The sequence below is a fragment of the Micromesistius poutassou genome, assembly GCF_964030765.1.
Source record: "Micromesistius poutassou genome assembly, chromosome: 7".
In the NCBI taxonomy this organism is placed as follows: Eukaryota; Metazoa; Chordata; class Actinopteri; order Gadiformes; family Gadidae; genus Micromesistius; species Micromesistius poutassou.
The window spans coordinates 7729242-7749988 of NC_140277.1; the positions used below are offsets into that span (position 1 = coordinate 7729242).

Genomic DNA, 20747 nt, shown 5'->3' on the forward strand with positions numbered 1-20747 from the left:
TTTTTTTATTATTATTTTTAAATGTTTTGAATGGAAAACATGCCACCAGAGGTAACTACGAATAAAGAAAAAAAAACTAGGAAATGCTGTGCAATAAATTAATAATGTACAGTACAAAGTGCTTCATTTTTTACATTTTACAGATAAATACACGACAGGGCAGAAAAGGACGGCTGCGTTAAAGATGAAGACCTAAGCGGTATATGGAGGGTTAGACTTCATTCGGTGATCGCCTCTACAGAGAATGTTATATCAATTGTTTTGAACATTACTCAAAGCCTTTGTGTTTTGTGTATGAGAATAAATAAAGTGGTGCTGAGAATTCTCATATTTGGATAAAAACTCTTTACATTTCTCTGCCCGATGACTTCTCAAAAACATTATTCTAAATAGTACAAAAATATACATTTATAAATTTATATCCCAAAAAATATCCCTACGAATCTATAAAGGTTCTCCCTTTCTCGTCTTTCCTCGTCATTTCACGAATCATCTCTTTCCCGCCTTTCGCCATTTATACAAAGGCGTCCCCGTTGAAGAGGACAAACTGCTAAAAAATGGTCTTGAAACACATCAAAAACAAAACATTTGCTAAAACCCTTGACCCTGGGCGGTGCCGTCTTCTAGCCATGCCAGTGAGGGACGGAGCCATCCATCCCAAAGGGGGGACCTTCCTTCAGTGCTTCTTCCTCAGCCTGAGGTTCTTCCTGCGGCTGGCGGGGCTCTCGTTGCCCCTGGCCCTCTGCACCTGCACGGCCGCCGCCGCGCCGCCTTTCCTCACGCAAAAGTACTTGGTCACCGTCTTCCTGCACTGCTCACACTTGACGGCGCAGCACCAGTGGAACTTGCAGTTACAACTGGACACCAGCTCCGCCCGGCGCTCCTCCACCGCCAGACCGCAGTCCCCGCACAGCCTCCGGCAGCTCCTCTTCTCCCACTTGGTCAGGTTCTTGCCCTTGCGGACGCACTCTCGGCCCTCCATGCCGGGCAGGCCCAGCGTGCGGTTCTCCAGGCAGTAGTCCGGGGAGTCCTCCAGGTGCACCAGCTCCTTGCGGGAGATGGCTTCGAAGGTCTCGCTGATGGCCCCGCGGCTGGCGGCGCTGTTGCCAGCGCCCTGGAGGAGGTCCACCTTCAGGGCCCGGTGGTACTTGTCCTTCAGGTAGTTCCCCACCTCCCGGAACTCGGGCAGCTGCAGCCAGCAGGTCTGAGTGGTGCAGCTGCCCGACACCCCGTGGCACTTGCAGGTGCGCTGCATGGTGCCCTTGACTGCCTGGGGAAAGAGAGGGGGCAAAGGGCAACTGGTCATTTATCTTTCTGTGCCCTATGGGTATTAGGAAGATCTATTCTAAGAATACCTAGGATTAATTTGGCATTTTGTGCATGCTTTTCTCCATTAATTAGTAGGGTGGGAGTAAAGGGATCTTGCGCAAGGATGTCTAGACTGCAGGCATTAGGGTTCGAACTCAGTAACCTTTTGGCTTGGAGTGGAACACCGTAACCCCTCTCCTGCCCTGTAAACGGCAAATTAAACTGCAGTTTGTGTGGATAGATCCTCAACTCCTCTATTCAATTCATGCCATTGAGTGTAGTTGTTGGCCAACATCTTTGGATATTTTGTACTTTTTCTAGATACCTTGCTGTGCCTTTTGAGTGGGTGTTTGTATGTGTCTGTGTTTGCGTCTGAGTGAGTGTGCACCGCATTGTCTATTGATTGATGTGTTGTCAAATTAACTGATTCCTTCTGAAGATCCTGCATTTAAAGGGAAAGAATGGGAACACTCCAAGAAGAAGAGATAAGTTCAAGGTTTTTTGTCAGCCATTGTTATGGTTCCCCAGTGTCTCCTGACTTTACCCCGGCGTGAAAACAGCTGTGGTCTGAAAAGGGAACATTTCTCTCCAGGGGCGAGGGGTGACCTTCGGGGTGACGAGAGGTTGAATCAAAGTTTCACATCAAGCCTGCATTGTCGCCCAGAAGAAACGGGGAGTATTTATTTAACGCGTTCATTGTCGGCCCGTTATCCGCCGGTGGAAGACCCGAGCGAAGAGCCCCATTGACTAATTGCAGTGAAAAAGAAGTTTTCTTCTCTTTATATCCCCATTTCTATCCTGCTACAATTGATGCTCCAGGTGCTTGTGTGGATCCTCCAGCCCCACAGGAGGTGGGCTCGGGCGGGGGTAAACAAAGACCACTTCAGCCGCATGCCGGTGGTCCCCTTCAGAGTCCCTCGGGGGCCCGACAAAGACCCGGCGTAAATGTGGGATCCGTATTGCAAGAATAAAACTAAACACTTATTTTAGAGAAAGAAGCAGGGGCAGCATAATACTGAGCACTGTGAAATGTCGGGCTCCCCGGGTGCTCTAATTAAGCGTGCACCAGTGATCCCAAGATTCTTGAGGTTTGGGTGTTGTCATAAAGGGCATTCAGCGGCGATAAATAGGCCCTTCTGGTACAGCGAACACACTGCTGTTATTATTGGGGGGACAAGTGCCACCTCACTTACCGGGGGGGGTGAAAGGGATGCATGGGTGGCACACTCGGCAGTGATTTTGAGCAGGACATTTTTGATTCAAAAGACACTTTACTTTGTTGTGTGCCCTGCCGGTGGGGGGTGTGTGAAGAAGAGATTGTCTGGCACGTTGAATGTAAAACGTTCTTACTCTTGGTCTCTAACACACTGCTTTTCACACCACATAGATACACAACCATATGATATATATATAAATAAATGTATATATAACACACCTTATAACACACATATGCAAACCAAAGGAGTTAACACATTTGTAAAAGAGAGTAAACAAATGGGTCGTTTTATGGACGATGGGACACGTGGGTTACCTTGCGACCGGCCTCATTGTTGTGGAGGTTCATGGCGGCTCGCGCGTCCTGTCCGGTCTCCAACGCGTCCACAAACTGTTTGGAAATGGCCTCGCCAAAGCCAACGTTGTCACTGCAACCTCCCCAGAGCCACCCATGACCACCTGGGAAATGAAATCATTGGGAGGGTGGGGGGGGGGGGGGGGGGTTAGTATGTTCACATCACACCCCTCTGACATGAGGGTCCCTCTTAAGTGTTCCCTTCGCTTGGTTTCTTCCCATGGTTTTGGCAGACTTTTGGCCACATTTGAAGGTTCTCTTTAAGTTAGGCCCAGTGAAGCCATTGGAGACAGTATGTGTGATTAAGGGGTTTGACTCCTTTTTAGAGCTCAGTATCATTCTCTCCTACCTCGTTGTCCGTTCCGGGTGTCGTCACAGCCACAGTTGTCGAAGTCGCCCAGACTGCAGTTCCTGGTCAGCGTGTACATGACCCCCGCAGAGCTGATGGCATGGACAAATGCTGTCTCCCGATTGGCTAGTGGTTGGAGAGTGAGAGAGAGACACTTGTTTACAATCATTTCCGCCTAAAGTTAATGGTGGGGGATCCGGTATGTCCCTTATAAAGGGATTTGTGGAAATAACGACACTTCAACTATCAAGGAAAGAGATCAGGAAACAGCCGATTAAAGTTTAAGACTTTTATTTAGCACTTTAACAAAGTAATACCAAAGTCAAGCTGGTCTGCGGAACACAGAGTCCAGTTTTTTTTTTCCCAGCTCCGGCAAACTATTTTTATATTCTCGCTTCTGTGATTCTTCCCGTAAGCTCCAAGGCAGGGTTGTTATCAAACAATGCCCAGACATGGCTTCAACACATTGTGATTCTGGGATTGGTTCCATGTATAATCAACTTATCAATGTCCTTGTCTGGACTGTACAGGCTCTTCTCACCAGGGTAATCTGTCTCTAAAAAATCCGGAGAGATGCTTTGACTATCTGAATCTCCCTGGGTGATACTGCCTGGTGTCACCTTGGTCCCCATGCAGGCCTGAATATTAGTACACACTGGTGGCACAGAACATCGGATGACCTTTTCTCAGAGGCAGCAGTCTCTTCAGAAGACAGCGTTTTTCCATGCTTATGTCATTCATATAGCATATAAGGCAAGATATTGATAATAATCCTTCTAAGGGTATAGTCAACTTCCCACAGTAGCTCTGTACATGTTCACCAATGTCATGCTGGGTTAAAGTGATCAGTTTTCAGGTGTTATGGTTCGCGTCCCATCGCTCATTGTTCCTCAGGAAGTGCTGAGAGAACATGGACTAACATGAAGAACATCTCTTTTAAACACATGCTTTATGATGAAGCTAATGTCACAATTCCTCATAACCTGTTCTTTTAAACATAACTTTGACCTTTCAGCTTTCTTTCATGCTACTTTGTATTATACACATCAACTACTCTTTCAAACCTTTTTCTTTGTTTGGGTTTTCCAAACCTGTGTCTACAATAAAACACATATTCCCAGTTATTGTTCAGCATATTCTGAAGCTTCATATATAGCATAGCTAACATATATCAAGTTAAACATCGCTTTCATATGTGTTTTATTTCTGGTTTGGTGAATAATATACATCTAAAAGTATCTCCATAACCCAATTTGTTGAGATGGGAAAAATCCCCAAATCCTCAGTTACAAGCAACCCACCTGACGTACAAAAATACATGCGTGATTCATCAAACCTTCCCATTTATATCCATGTACATTTGCCTAAAGTCGTCCACCCCTTCCACGATCCGAGGCCTTAACAACACATCTATGCGGGGGTGGGATCACCTGCTGCTGGGTCTATTTGGTGATGGAGGGGTGGTTGGAGTGGGAACATACCGCTGCGTAGGCTGCTGTGCGTGGACAACTGCAGGGCTCTCTCAGGGCAGTTCCAGCGGTCCCAGGCAAACTGGTACTTGCATTCCTCTATCCCACTCTGGGCCCCTGCTGCCACGCTGCTGGAGTAGATGAGGTAGGCCTGGGGGGATGAGAGGATTGGGGGGAGGGTTAATAAGGAGACAAACCCAGGAGTCACTGTTTCTTCTTTGCTTCTTCTTCTCTACTAAGGTCATTGATAATTATTTCAGAACATTATTTCTGTATTTTTTTTGTCCCCAATAAGGATGGTGTGAGCCCCTATTGTCTCAAATTGTTCTTATGTTCTTTTTGCATATGGCTCATTGTCTCCTGTTGATTTTGTGTGTTTCATATTGTTCAACACATCCTGCTTTGAATGGTGGAAAAAAGAACAAGTTTGACAAGCAGCACACGAAACAACCCCACTGCAGCACTCACGGCAATGAACCCAGAAATAGAAAGATGGAAACCCGTTTTTGTTCCTACAAAGTCCCTTCAAACCAGCTCTCACTCTCTCTCTCTCTCTCTCTCTCTCTCTCTCTCTCTCTCTCTCTCTCTCTCTCTCTCTCTCTTTCTCTCTCTCTCTCTCTCTCTTTACTCTCTATCAAATATGAAGGATGAATGATACATACAAATATGTCTCGAGGGGCAGTTTGGGGCGAGAGAGAGAGAGAGAGAGACCCCCTTCTTTCACAGTAGTCTGGCTCTCTCTCTAATGATGACCACCCACTTTAGCCATACACCCCCACCCCACCCCCCCCTCTCCTCCCCCCACGCCGTGCCTCCGAGAGAGGTCAAGTGTATGACAGGGGTCACCCTAAGAAATACCAAAGGGACAGGAATATCATTGATACATCACCGCTGGATCATCGACATAATCCATGCGTAGAGTCCTGGACCGGAATTCAGTCTTCCCACGGCCATATTTACAACAATTATTTTTGTATTATTTTGTATGTTTTAAGATACATGCGATTAAGGAGCAGCTAGGCGGTAAAGGCCTCTTGCCTCTCAAGGAAGCCATCTAGGACCTTTGGGCTCTGGAGTCAAACACACTGGCCACTACTGCCCTGTCTCGCCCATTAGGGACAGGGCCTCTCTAGCACAGGAATTAAGACTCCTGGAGTAATAGGGTAGCTAGAAGCAAACACATCTTTAGGGATGTTTTTGCTTTGTCTTAAGGGGGGGGGGGGATAAGAGATAAGAGATCAAAAGAATGTTGGCTTACCTTGGGTCCAGTCATCAGGAAATTATTCACTGACCTGGAATGGAAGACAGCTTATTAACTGTGGGAAGCGACGTGTTCCTTCACTACAGAGGAATTTCTCTGGTCTCCGCTTACATCTCTCATTAGTGCACTTAACATGTTAAATCACGTCCAGAGTGATGACGCCACGCAGCGCTAAACAAACTGTGTAATACATTCCTAATCAATTTAATGCTTGTTCATTTATGTTTTATTTGCATGCACTATTTACCATTTTTTTCTATTCAAACATGTTGACAATTTATCAGTTTCCCTTTTGTTAGGAAGGGATAGAATGCAATGAAATAATCCAATTATCTGTTATAGGCCTCGCCAGATATTTGAACAAAGTAGTAAATAAAGTGAAAGTGTTTAATCAATAATAAAACTATACAAATCAATATTTGTATTTCTTTTTTCCTTTTGATGAAATGTCACTCCCATTGATTTAGTTTCAGTTTCAGCTTAAAATGAAAATTCTACTTCTTAATTCTACTTTTTTGTGTTCTTCTTCATTAAAGAAAAGTAGGAGTATGTGTAATTGATACACCATCTATTTTCTAATTTATATGTCATAAAAAGGCTGTGAACAATATACAGGTATATATTTTGTGCAGTGATTTTGTAAGTGTATAATTTGGCCTTGCGTGAGAACATGCCACCGTCCCCATCATCACCACCACTACCACCATCACCACCACCTCCACCACTAGCCCCATTACATATTGTATGAAATAGATCATAATATAAAAGTTGAATAAATATTACTCACCAGCAACAGTAAGATCTCATGTGGGTCAATAGAACAAAAACGCAATAGAAGCATTTTAAATGCATGAACATCCTGACAGGCGTGCGGGAGAACTCCTAAAGTCTAAGCGATTTAGTGGCAGAGAGGATACTGAGCTCGCGCATAGAACCTCAGTTCGTCCTACCAAGGGTCTCGTGCGGTGCGAGGTTTGAGGGGGTTTGAGGGGGTCTGTGAAATGGAGCCACTCCCGTCCCAACAAGAGATTATCAGCTTAATTAAAGATTTTCCCCTTCTTACGCTCTCGACCAATCAGAACATTTTGCTACAAGGAGAGAATGAAATGATCAAAAGGGCACCCCTGGGCCTCGGGCCGTCCAATAGTAGGCCTGCTCTCTCCCCTTGGCGAGGAAGAGCAAAAGAAGAAGACGTTTTAATCCTTTACCAAACTGTAACACTGATCTATTGCATATCGGGCTCTCCAACGTTTATTTAAGACATCTGCACGCCGTGTTAAAAGACGTCTTACCTGATCGCCGAGGATTAGTTGAAGATGGCGAAGAGTTATTTTGATTGAAAGAGATAGCCCTGTTTGCTAAAAGAGGAAATGAAACGTGGCAGAATAAGGTGTGATTAAATCATGAGTTATCGTGGACAAGAGTATTCTGGCTAACTTGGCAACGAAACGGGTAACATGCAGGCCTAGGCCTGTTATAGGCTACGGTTCTGGTCTCCAATTAAGAAACATTACCTACTATAACATATAGTAGGCTATATTTTTTGTTAATTTCTCTCTTGCTTTTATTTTGATATATGGTTGAAGCAACGTAGCATATTTAGGAAAGGCCTACAGCTTAATAGGTTTAGGCCTATGTCTTAATTGTGGCATTGGAAAAGGCAGTGCATGTGTTTTTAGTAGCCAATTGCATTTTAAGATTAATTCAGATGTTCTCTTTCAGGTATTGTTAATTTAAGATGCATTTTATCTTGAATTAATGTACATTTCATTGAAAGTTTAATACCCACCCTGCAATGAGTAATTTCATTCGTCTGTTTTTTTACTTGTTTGTGTTTTGGGCTGTTTTTTAATTCGATGCGCTTCTAATGATAATTCTAACATCTGTCATACGCCTGTGTGAACCACTGGACATGCTCAGCTCATTCTGAGACAAATGTTGACATATATTTATCGTTTCATTTCCCAAACGTTTGTTGAGGTCCATTGATGGCATAGTCCTACTCAACACAGCGATCATGCATCACCTCAACGGAAATATGAAGGGGAGATCCGCGGGATTAAAGGCCGGATCAGATTGTATTTGCATGGCTAATCCAGACGGTCCCTACCTAACGTAAAGGGGTTATTCCCGAGACACCCCGTCTGACCTAAGGTCTCTCTCCCTGGTATTTGCGGATCTTTTTGTGTGCAAATTGGGATTAGAGAAAGGTGATTAGGAGGCTCATCTGAGGGATGTTTTTGGATTAAGATTTAAAACACCCTACAACGATACAATGACCTATTCACTCTATGCTGCTAGTTCACAAAACCAAAGAGATTTTTAAAGAGAAATCTAACAAGATGAATACAACAGAAGACCTTCTGGTTGTGCCCGAGCTTTCCACCACTGAGCCTATCTGAAAGATTCCGAGAGGACTATTCAAACAGGCCTGCCCTGAAGCAGAGTCCGTGGGGTCCCCCACGGACCCAGGAGTTCAGCTGCACATGGAGCCGCTGGCCACCAGGGGGCCCTTCCGGCTGGATCCCAATCCATCCCACATAAAATGGGCCCCATCATTGTATCAAGCCGAGACTTCCCACTTTGTTACATCATGTTTATATAATAAAAAAAGTATTTATGTTTCTCCATGCACTATCGTTTTGGATCAGGGCCCACAATGTCTGGGCCCTTATGTTTCCCCACGGAGCGTATCAACAAATTCGTTTTTTTCAAATGTGGAGATGGGGTGACTTGTTAGTTATTCGTTCAACCAATCACACATCAAGTCCCCCGTAAGCTTTCTCTCTTTGTTTATTTCTTGACATGATGCGTGTATGGATTTGTATTTATTTGCCTCCGCCACATTCACATAAATGTTTGTGCACGCCATTGACCGAAAGAATTTCTCAACCAAAGTATCTTTTAATACATATATAGTGCTGCGAACCGGCACACGTTGTTCCCTCCTTTAGGGAATATTCGGTTCTAGTAAAAAAAAAAAAAACTTAAATAGTACATAACGTTGCCTACCCGGCCCTCTAACAGAACAACTGCCCCCTCCAGTTATAACCATTTAACAACCGCCATTAGCACCCAGAAATGCAAATTTACGACCAACAATGTTTGCAATATATTTCTTTAGACCTTTCGTACAGATAAGTAGCCTAATTCATCGTAACTGCACTGTCATGCACACGAGGGCTACGTGTCACTTCTTCTCCCATTGAAAACAACGTGTAGGCCTACTACTATCTCCTCAACCATCACTCCTGCGTAGGCTGTGGCCTGTTATCCACACAGAAATGTAGCTGCTCTCCAGTGGTTGGTCCTGGGCACTTTGGCAGTGCCTTGACAACTGGCAGCCTATCCACAGTGAGGTGTTAAATGCCGTGGGGAGGATGGTGAGGATTGGGGGTGGGGGGTGAGGGATGGGGAGGGGGGTAGGATGGCCTGACAGCAGGCAGCCAATAGTGAAGAATGGGTTGATGTCACCGTCGGAGCAATAGCGATCCAAAGTCCCCTAGACAGCAGTATTGGGACTTTCCCACCGAGATTATCGTCCGACAACTGCATTTCGTGAACGTTTGTACCCAATATAAGTAGATTATCCGCGTGTTTTATTTATTTTTCGCTTTTAAATACGTAGCAATGATGTTGCGGTTTAAAATAAGTTCACCGGTAGATGGCGAAGTTGGGACTTTTTACAATGTAAAATATGAATAAAATAACTACGATGGAAGCATTTAAGTCCAATTCACTTATAATTGTTAATGCAATGATTAACAGCATCCTCTGAAGATGCAGTCAACAGGCATGTAGATTTGCTGAAGACCATGGAACAACTTCAGGGCCATCAGTAGATCCCAAAATAGGCATACAACAGTTAGGCCATTTGATATTTGTATGAGGCAGAAATTAATTACAGAATAGGAGGCACATTGACAGGTAGAAAATTTGGTTTATTTATGGTGATTACAGTGGGTAAACATTCCTTGAAAAAATGTGCCATTGTTTAAAGACATTTAAAGTTCAAAGAAGTTAACACTGTAAAAACAAAAGAAACTACATTGAAAAAGCGCAAATGTGACAAATATTAAACATCTGGGCCATATTTGTGCAAACAACACATCGGTAGGCAAATTTAGAGACCCAATTAGTAACTCCAAAAATTTTACTTATTCTCTTTTACGACATGCACCACATGTGCAGAACATTACCCATAAGGCATTGGAGTCCAAATTCGGACCCAAACATATTTTTCCAACACATGTAGCTTATAGTTACTGCATCACAACAGCCTTCACTGAAGAAAAGGAACAAGGAGAACGATCTGCACTCCCCAGCTCATTGAGGACACAGGCTTCAAGCTAAAGAAACAACTCCTCTTTCCATCCAAGAGAGACAAGTGCACCTCCATGCTTCAGTCAAGAATGCGGGAGCTAAAAGGTATTGAAATCCAAAAATAATATATATATATGTTTATATAATAAACCCCCTTACCAACCAGAGGTATAAATATTTGTATACACAAGTGTATCGAAATGTATGATGGAAAGAACTTCATTTTCTGAATGTGGAGATCATCTTTAAGAGCACCTCAGGCAGGACAACTAGCGTGTAAAATATCAACACACACACACACACACACACACACACACACACACACACACACACACACACACACACACACACACACACACACACACACACACACACACACACACACACACACACACACACACCTATCAAACTTACCGGTTGCAATCGACAAGTGAGAGCAAAAACCTCAGACTAGACAGATGGGATTAATCTAGCCTCCTTCTTGTCGTAGTGTGACACAACCTCTCCTCAAATAAATTATCGTCACTATTTACTTATTTTCAGAGTGCCACGGAATATTAATAAATAGCACATGGAAAAATAGGTGGTTAATGTTCTCTAATCACTGCTTTGACCCCGGAGGTCACACACACACACACACACACACACACACACACACACACACACACACACACACACACACACACACACACACACACACACACACACACACACACACACACACACACACACACACACACACACACACACACCGTGCGGTTGGCATATTAGCCTCAAAATAATAAGCCACTTTAATTCCAGTCTGCTGTCGATCTCCTGATACCTTCTTTGTATCATGGCTGGTAAAAGAAAAAAAGAAAAAGAAAATTGCCCAGCCAAGTTAACCACCTCCGACCAACAGTCTAGACATGTCACTAAATAATACAAAATTAAATTAAATAATAAAAACAAGCTTACAGAAAAGGTATAGGACCATTTAAAGCCAATATTACTCTCAAGAACTTATGAAATTTTTTTCAAACTCATTAACAGACGTAGACATAAGAACCATGATCATTTTTTGTTTGTCATTGTAATTCAATTAATTACAATAACTTCTACCACAATTGTCCCACCAAAAGGCTGGCTGTAATGGTCTTGCCAAGCTCGCTCTTGGGTAGGACAAAGTTGGTATCTGTTACTGCTGAGTCTCCTCCCCCCTGACCTGATCGCTCCTCAGCCACTCTTGTTGCTGGCGTCACCCGTGCGCTGTCTACGAGCACGGATCGTTTCCTGGGATACCTTCTTGCGGTCCGAGGCCAGGCCAAGGGAACACATGAGGTCTATAAAGACAGTGGTCAGGTTCAGCTTGTTGCCAAACTCGCTGGTGGCATAGTCGAAGGGGAAAGTGTGATGGTAGTTGTGGAAGCCCTCCCCTGTGAGTTCAAAGAAGAACAGAAATAGAGGGATTACAAAAAGAAAAATATGGATTAAAAACTGTCTGCATTGAATGCATGATGGACTACCAGCTGAAAGATTCTGGGTTCCATCCCAAATGTTGACACATTTGCATTCTTGAACAAGAAGCCCAATCTGTTCACTCATAACAAACAACTCCCTACAAGTAGCTTAGCTCCCTACTCAGTGTCTAAATTACAAAATTGTAGGTAGTGCTCAATAAAAATATATATTTTTAAGATCAACATGACATAATATGGCTAATAAGTCAACCTATATTAAGTCACTTTTACCTAAAAGACAAAATTTAAAAATTCCAGGATGTCCCTGAGCAAACTGAACATCAAAAATAAAGATTTGCTGCTAGTTCTTCCCGATTATAAATGCTTGGCTAACAAAGGGCACCCAATGCCTTAGGCTAACAGGAATTCAAAGAGACATGCTAATACAAATATTGTCCATTCTTTGAAGCAGAAAAAATACCAAAGGCACAAAAAGTGAAAGTCAACAGAAAGCCATGGTGGGATTTCTCCCACTGTGAACAATATGCACACACAGTCTTATCCATTCCACTGTAAAACCATGAAAGCAACCTTTTGGTTCCTTACCCACTGCGCTGAATGCCACGAAGCGGTTCTCCCGGGGGTTGATGCTCTGGTCGTATGGCCGGTTTCCCCACATGTGTGCGGCACTGTTGACCAGCCAGGTAGCGTTGAGCACCAAGGTATAGCGCAAGAGGCCGGGTACGAAGTAGCCCACCGTGAGGGACTCGCCCCACAGGTACCATGGCACCAGCATGGGCATCAGGAAGCAGAGCAGCAACACGGCTAGCTTGTAGTGCCTGGGAGAAAAAGACCACAGCGGTCCTTAGGCTCACACGAGAAACACGTGGCTAGGAGAAGGGCCATATGCTATATGGAGCCCATCGAGTAGCATCTAACTCAACCTATTGCACCTGTTAAAACTCCAAGGGACTTAGAGACAATATAATCAAATCAAGTGAATCCTATAACATTAAATGCATTGCTCTAAAAAGGACACATTAAAACATGTCAATAAATATGTGGGGCCAAATTACCATTATTCATAATTAATGAGTGTAAGATACAAAGTAAAACAATAAGGATGAGGAAGGGGGAGGTCAAGTAGCCTGAACCCAGAATATGCCAGACGTTGGTCTGACAAGCTCTCAGATTATCAAGTGCACTGACGAGAGTAAAATAAATGAAATAGGAAGCCAATTAAATTGCCCTTGATTAAATGTAATGGTGGCATGGAAGACACAAGGTGGCCGGAACAGGTTTGACCTCCTGACACCATGCCCTAGTAACTGCACGCCCTAGTAATTGCATTGCTTTGGTACCCTTTCTGGCATTTATGGTCAGCCTGACTCAGACCGAAGCTTCCTGATTGCAGATAAAGATACAATACCTTGATAACAAACAGAATACCTTGTAATGTGTCTCAGTTGGACATTTTTATTAGCTTGAAGGGCCGTCAAGGGCCGTCAAGCGTATCTTTTTAAACAAAAGATAAACTATTGAAATTTCCAAAGTTGGCTGGCTGCATTAAAACTGCTAGACCTAGGAGATTGTCCAGTATTTAAAAAATGACATCTGCAATTTAGACTTCAGCATGACTCATATTCACGATGTACAGGTTTAACCTGTAAACTGTTGGCACTGTACTTTCTCACAAACTACATTGCACTCTTGGATTCACTAGAGGATTAAAGATTTCTTGGTGCTTGAAAAATGTGAAAAACTTTTACTATTTTTCTTACAACTTACGAGTCACTCGCAGAAAGTAGATAAAAAATAGAACCACGCCTAATCTAATCTAAAGCTTCAAAAGATTAAAAAAAGGGAGAGTTCCTCTGTGCATTTCTCTCTCCCCACACATATGAGGCACAGAGGATATGACTTTGTTCCTTTGCCCACGTACCGTCTTTGGAACATGACCACCGCGTCCGCCTTCAGGTCCGACAGCTCCAGCTTGCGCCCCTTCTCCAGGACGTCGGGGTGCTTGCGGACGAGCAGCCAGCCGATGTGGGAGAAGAAGAACCCCCTCAGGGCATTGTGGGGGTCGGCGTCCGTCTCAGAGTACTTGTGGTGTGTGCGGTGGTCCCTCGCCCATTCATAGATGTCATTCTGGTCAAGAGATAGAGTAAATCGAAAGTCAACAACAGGCTCATGGGCATGTGAGGCATGTGGATTGAGATAAGAACTACATAGTTGTAGTCCTGATTACATCACAGTCATAAAGTCATATGTCATAAGTCATAAACACTTGTATACAGTGTGTAATGTTACATGCTGGGCGAATATGACCAAAAGAGAAGTTGTTTTGTCATGCCTACCATACATTGTGGGCACAATTTGACTCAAAAACCACAACGTTATACAACTGTGCTCTTTTAATTGCAGCACGCCTGTGTCGTGTTTGCAGTGGTTTAGAATGCAGAAGTTTAGACTGCAGATGTTACGTCCACATTACAAGGTGGGTACATAGGCAGGGTTTGAGAGTTGAAAAGAGAGCGAGCAGACGAGAGCAAGAATTGGAACTTAACAATGAAAAAACGTCCCCTCCCTCTCTGAACCCTGCCTCCTTACATACGCCATCATTGAGAGGTGTTGCATTTCACGCATCTGTTAATGATAGCCGAGACGTATTCCCGAACCAATCACCGAAACAATCCCCCGATTAGTCAGCAATGAGCAGGGTGTGGTCAAAATTCCATCTAAACACAAAATCTAAATCTCGGTTACTGTATATCCTGGTGTGTTGGGGGTGTACCTGGAATGCCATGGAGTTAGCCATGGCTAGGAAAACTCTCAGGGGGAAGGATGCTTTGTAGGTCCGGTGGCTCCATAGCCGATGGGCCCCGGCAGTCACACCAAGAGCACTGATAATAAAGCACACTACACCTACAAGAAAAAAGGGGGAGAGTGGATAAACAAAAAAAAAAACATTAAAGATACCAAATTGACATATACACTACACCGTTATAATAAGGTTGTTTTGCCCTGTGAGCCGCCCCATGAGCACATCATGCTATTCCCAATTTCCCAAGCTTCCACGCAGCATCGATGTCATGTGGGAGTTATTTATTTTCAGCTCCATAGCTGAGGGTACACGCTGGTTTGTTCTCTCTTCCAGTTGTTGTTGCAAAAGTACTGAATGTGTTTCTATGTGTGGCCAGACGCCGTGGAATGGAGCAGCCGGGGGCTGTGACTGGCAAAGGGCATTCGCTTGTTGCGTTGCTGTCCAGCAGCAACTTACAATGGAATGACTATTGGAATGGTGATTGTGCATTGTCTTCGCTGGTGAAATAATTTGCCGTGCAGCATTGCCAAGAAAAAAAAAAAAAAGAACAGGAGATGGGGAGGGGGGATTATGCAAGTGTCACATTGGACACAAGGGGTTCAGTAATTCAAAGCATGGCTCAGTTGTCTACATTATTGAGCAGAAAGTCTAATCCCGCTATAAAGTGCGTGTTTATTGCCCTCAAGTCTTGATTTGAATCAGCAAAGTTAGAGGAAAAAGTGCACGAAAACATGTTGGATGTCATCCGACCCCGCCGTCACTTTGAGCGCCACGGGAATTTAGTTTTTAAAAAGGCCGACATTTACGAAGAAACAGTGTTAACAAAACGAATGAACCATTTTAAAACCACACGGGTCATTCATTAATTAACAGGGGACGTTTGTTGGGTCCCGTGACTGTATTTCACCTACCAGCACACTGTGTTCTGTTTCTGGAATGTAGGGAGTGACTTCAATAGATACAAACAGGGAAAGAAAAGAAACGCCTGCCTAGGCTGTACTGTACTGTACTGTGTAGGCTACTGTTAATACTTACTCCATGCAAGGGTTAAAACTGATGCGGAAGGGATGAGCACCAGTCCATAAAGCGCTCCGGAGTGTAAAAGCAACATCAATATGATGTTTCTCCAGACGAGTCTCGTCGGCGGTTTAGGACCCTCTTTTTCCCGATATGTGTCATCAAATACATCTTCCACGGTCGATATTTCCGTCGCCGCATCCCCGTTCTGTTGCTTGCTGGGGTTGTGGTTCCTGGTGTCCGTTTCGGTCATTTTAAACAGCAGTGCTGAAAAGAGAATAAATATTGGGTACAGTATCAGTTACAAACATTCAAACAACGACTTAAGAGCTGGATCAAAACAGATCAATCCAATCCGGCATGAGCAACTTCAGCCCAGGTTCTTCATGTTTTCTGACAGTGACTCCATGCATCCGATCGTTAACTACGCATTCGTTTCTGGTATTTTTTCCTCCAGCGCTCAACAAGAGCGGACAAACACATCTTCACTTTTACTCACCGTTTCAAAGGGTTTAGATGCCACGGGCGTTTATTGTTGAAGTCAAGTCGTCACTTAAGCCGCTGAGCGAACCTTGTTGGTAATAACGTGAAGGATAAGACGCGAGTGAGGTGGATCGTCGTCTGGTTACCTAAGGTTCTGATTCATTCTTCGACGGCGTTTCACAAGTACCCCTAGCTGCAGACAGCGGGAGTGGGCGGAACAGGCGGAAATTGATGCCCCCCAGTGCCCCATTGGTTGCCCGTTTATCTGATGTTCTTAGACGGACGGAATTCAGATTCTGGATTAGATAAGGTGATGATAAGGTTTTCATTATTGCACAGCTTGTTTCAACACATGGTTACAAAACAGCCGTGACAGGACGATTTGGCTTCGAGACCTGATGTTGAGATGTCACCCAAACTATAGGCCTACCTAACTAGGTCAATGTCTGTGGCTGGCCTATGTCAGCACCGGGTAACACGAGTACAATTTGCGTTTATAATGTAATCTATTCAATTTCCTGTTTTCCGAATGACATAGGCCTATAAATGCTGGTAATATCACCTGATATATATATATATATATATATATATATATATATATATATATATATATATATATATATATATATATATATATATATATATATATATAATGAGTGTGACTATAAAGTGTCTAATAGACACTCGGGGGGAAAAAAGCGCACAAAATCTTTTTGGTCTAAGAAAAACAGATGGATGGATGGATAGATAGGATAGTTAGATATATTCTTAATCCCGAAATGTAGACAACCTGTAGCTCAAAACACACAATTAAATCCACACAATAACAATTAGCAATACACACAATACAAAATAGCCTGTATAAATTAGGCCAACCTACACTACACATAAAGCTAACAAACTATTACTACTACTACTAATACAAGATTCTGTTGCATACAAATGGATCCGAGTGCAAACATGATTATGCAATGACAGGAAATAGTGACTTGAAATGCTTGGTAAGCAGGGCTAATATGGAGGATAAAAAATAAGACACAGAGATATCAGTGCAATCCGATGTAGGACAATAGGCCTAATATCATATCAATATTATATGAGCTCATCCTTGCAAAACGTGTGGGACAGAGATAGGCCTATAGTGAGTTAACGGGTATAAGTGATGTTTGGGTTGTTGCATAATTGAAGCATACATTATTTTCCAATATTTTGAACCAACCTGGTGGCTGAGGTGCAAAGTTTCAACGAAGCCGCCCCATGCCCCTTATCTATGATTGGATAACTATAACCCACCCAACCGTCGTGTCATGCACCCACATCCCGATCTCTTTATTTCAATTTGATATCATATAGATACAGTTTATTGTGCAACAAAGTCAACAACACATTTGCTCATCCCATTGGGGGTGACTGAACTCTCAATGAGGGGATGGACATCATCACTGCATTACCTGAAAAGCTAATCTATCTATTATTATGTTGCAATAAATGACCGCACATCTCTTGGGTTGACCTACTTTAACATTCAGCACATGAACTATAGTGAACTGGAAGTATGACCATAAACTATTGTGAAACAATTGCATTTGGCAATGTGACATAAGGCCTACAGGGGTTTTCAAACTTTGAGTGTGTGTGGACCACTATTTATAATCAAGAATTTTCGCGGACCACCTTAAAATACACATAATAAAATATGTCTACACACAGTCATACCTGAATTACCCGCACCTCTTAATGGGCATATATTAGCACTAAAGGTACTAATTCTAAGTAGCTTTCACATTATTTTCTTTTCACGCTCCTTTTCTTTGTTTCCTTGTGAGGAATCTGGCTTGTAGATGCCTCCGACTCACTGTCAATCTCTTCATTGTTGGTAACCTCTGCCTCTTTTCTCTTCACCTGTTGCCATCCACCGATCCATCTTGTGATTCTGAGCACTGAATTTCAAAGTTCCCTCCTAGCCACTAGACCATATTCTGGAACGTTCTAATCTTTGCACTTATAGCCTATTTTAGTAATCACACAATATATTAAATTTAATTTAAATTGAATATCATACATAGATATTTTTAATTTTTTATGAAAAATATTATTTTATATTTTAGTTAGCTTTTCCATGGACCACCTGCAGTACCGTCGCGGACCACAGTTTGAAGTATAATGGACACGTGGAAGGCAAAACAGTACCACCTAGTGTATGAGTACAGCATTACAGCAGTGGACAATTGGATTGGTCAATCTAATTGGATAGAAGAACACAGCCTTGACCTGAATGAATGCAGTAGCTGTTTATGCAAATAAGTATGATCATTCCTCTTAACAAAAAAAAGACTATTTAAAAAAACTAGCTAGCTAGCAGGATTTAAAAAAACATAAATAAGTATAAAGATATTCCGTTTCAAACCTATCTCTCAAAAAGTAGCACCAGTTCACAATGCTGCGTGTGTGGGAACATATCGATTGGCACGGCCACTCTCGGGGAAAAGGCCTCCCCCGTGAGTTTCTTCTGTGGGTCCGGAGGGCAGCACAGCTCAATGAAGTTCCTCATGGCCTCTCCATCTGGTTTACAGGAAACGTATACCAGTCTGCGCACCGCGGGTTGGTTTCGCAATGCCCGGACCACGCGGTAGTGAAGCCCGGCTCGGGCGGGGTTGACCACGGCCGCCACGCTGCCATCGCCTCCTCCTCCTTCTTCGGAACCACTCAGCTGGGGAATGATCCCGGGAAGGATCACCTCTGCTTTGCCGGCGAGAAACTGGCAGTTGAGCACGTCGTTGAGCGCGGCGTTGTGTCTGGCGTCATCCACCGCCTGCGGGACCAGCTCCACCCCGATGACCCGCTCCACCGCGGGGGACAGGGTGATGCCGATGGCGCCCGTGCCGCAGCACACGTCCAGAAGGGTACCGCCAACCTTATCGACCGCCCCTTTCGGGAAGCACAGCTCCCGGGCCGCGGTGAAGAGCACTTCGGCTGCGGCCGTGTTGACCTGGAAGAAGGCGTCCGGGGAGATGCGGAACTTGAAGCCCAGCAGCTGTGAATGACATCACACATAAAGACAAAGGAGCAGGAATCCAGCGCAAACATCAATGTGCCAATGCAACTGCTAATCATTACTGTTAAGTAGTGTTGTTGACACTTTGAACCAGCACTATGTAACGATGCACAACTCAAGCCACTCGAGAGTGCAGATTTAATATCCAAAGGGATTTACAGTCGTATTTGTATTAGATACTAAATAATGATACGTCATTATTTAGAAGGCAGGGTCGAAGCATATAAGTCAAGGGTGCCCACAGGTGACTGTGGACAAACTGGTTTTCAAACTCAGAACCCTTGGGCTAGAAGTCAACACCCTAACTGCCGCCAGCTACGAAATGGCAAATATGAATTATATATTTTTCTGCTTCATTCTATTGAGGCAGGGGAATGTGGCAATGGTATATTAAAAATACATAATTTACATACTTAAAAAATACTCTCTGGTTTACAGTATGTGGTGGAACGAGTTCCTGTGTGTGTGGTGGCAGTATTGAGGGGGGTGAATCCAGGACGCTGGTTTCATTGTTAAGCCCTCAGGAGGTGTCGTGGGCCTAACTTAATGAAACATCTGTGAAAGAGGGTGCCCACTTGATAACCCAATGAAATTCTGCTTACTGCATACTGCTGTATTTACTGCTGTTAGTTGGGCCATTTGTCTCGTGTTTTTCACCTTTGGTTGGTAGCTTAGTGGCCTGCGTGCTTATAAGGTTGGTTTGGGCAGGGGCTTCTGAATGTGTTTTCCTTGGATTTTGGCACAAGGGATTATAACATCCTGTGTATTAATGAAATAGTGTGATCAGAACTCACCTCTTCATGTATATGAGGCTGGCCATAGAGGAGTTGGTATGGCGATTCTTCGTGATCACAGCGGGTCATGGAAGTCTCTTGGAAGAACAGTGAGTAGAGCTCACAGATGGCTCCCGGGCCCTTTGTGAAGTAATCCACGAGGGCTTGTTTGTGAATTGCTATCTCCTCAGGGACAAGTGTTTGTGGGTGAAAATAGACTATAACCATAGTGTGACCCTTTGCATTGGTCCTGACCATGACCTCTCGCCAGTGACCTCCTTTATGGAACAGAAGGCATGAATCCAAGGGAGACATACGAATGAATTCTTGGTAGCATCTGGCCACTTGTTTGTGTTTTTCAGGCATGTTCAGAAGGTGGTCCCCATTGACGCAAATAATGTTTCGGTCCCTGCCAGTACCAACATAAAACCCGACTGTTTTGCGGTTGCCGTCAACGCCTTTGTTGACAGAGAATGTGGACTTATTGCGATAGCAGTCTCTAACTGGCGATGGCATTATAGGCAGAACAGAGAAGCCCGACGTATCGTTGACAACCGGTGATTGCTGAGCTGCGATTAAATGGGAAAGCTGGGAAGAAAATTGTGACAGTATATTTTCCTGGTTTTGCTGTTTGATGTGAAGTTGTTCATCATAACTGAGTCTCCAAAGAGGTGTCACAGCATCAGCCAGTCTGTCTTCCCAGGACATGCTTTCATCGAAAGCGTTCTTATTTTGTTTCTTTCTTCGTATTTTCTTTTGCGGTTTAACCTTAACACTATCAACAGTTGACATGCAAAAAAAGGACTTAGACAGAAAGCCCTGGAGCTGACGTTGAAAAGCCACGACTGGTTTCATGCATGGGACTGTCAAAGCCAT

The 20747-nt window shown here is 43.7% G+C and overlaps 3 protein-coding genes across 3 annotated transcripts; all 3 read right to left on the bottom strand.

The window, feature by feature from the left end:
* wnt8b (wingless-type MMTV integration site family, member 8b) lies at positions 1-9739 on the bottom strand. The gene is made up of 5 exons (XM_084470410.1): positions 5955-9739; positions 4709-4847; positions 3228-3353; positions 2840-2982; positions 1-1270 (listed from the first exon to the last, which is right to left on the bottom strand). The coding sequence occupies exons 1-5, from the start codon at positions 5967-5969 to the stop codon at positions 677-679; spliced, it is 1017 nt and encodes a 338-aa protein (XP_084326536.1). The 5' UTR covers positions 5970-9739; the 3' UTR covers positions 1-676.
* Positions 9740-9877: 138 nt separating this feature from the next.
* On the bottom strand, positions 9878-16219 carry scdb (stearoyl-CoA desaturase b). Its single transcript, XM_084470411.1, has 6 exons — positions 16060-16219; positions 15579-15827; positions 14514-14644; positions 13662-13867; positions 12326-12558; positions 9878-11695 (listed from the first exon to the last, which is right to left on the bottom strand). Exons 2-6 carry the CDS (start codon positions 15811-15813, stop codon positions 11496-11498), a joined length of 1005 nt encoding a protein of 334 aa, XP_084326537.1. The 5' UTR covers positions 15814-15827; positions 16060-16219; the 3' UTR covers positions 9878-11495.
* A 2224-nt stretch (positions 16220-18443) lies between these two features.
* On the bottom strand, positions 18444-20747 carry trmt2b (tRNA methyltransferase 2B; the record flags this gene model as incomplete). Its single annotated transcript, XM_084470409.1, has 2 exons — positions 18444-19077; positions 19893-20747. The coding sequence occupies 2 exons, from the start codon at positions 20745-20747 to the stop codon at positions 18451-18453; spliced, it is 1482 nt and encodes a 493-aa protein (XP_084326535.1). The 3' UTR covers positions 18444-18450.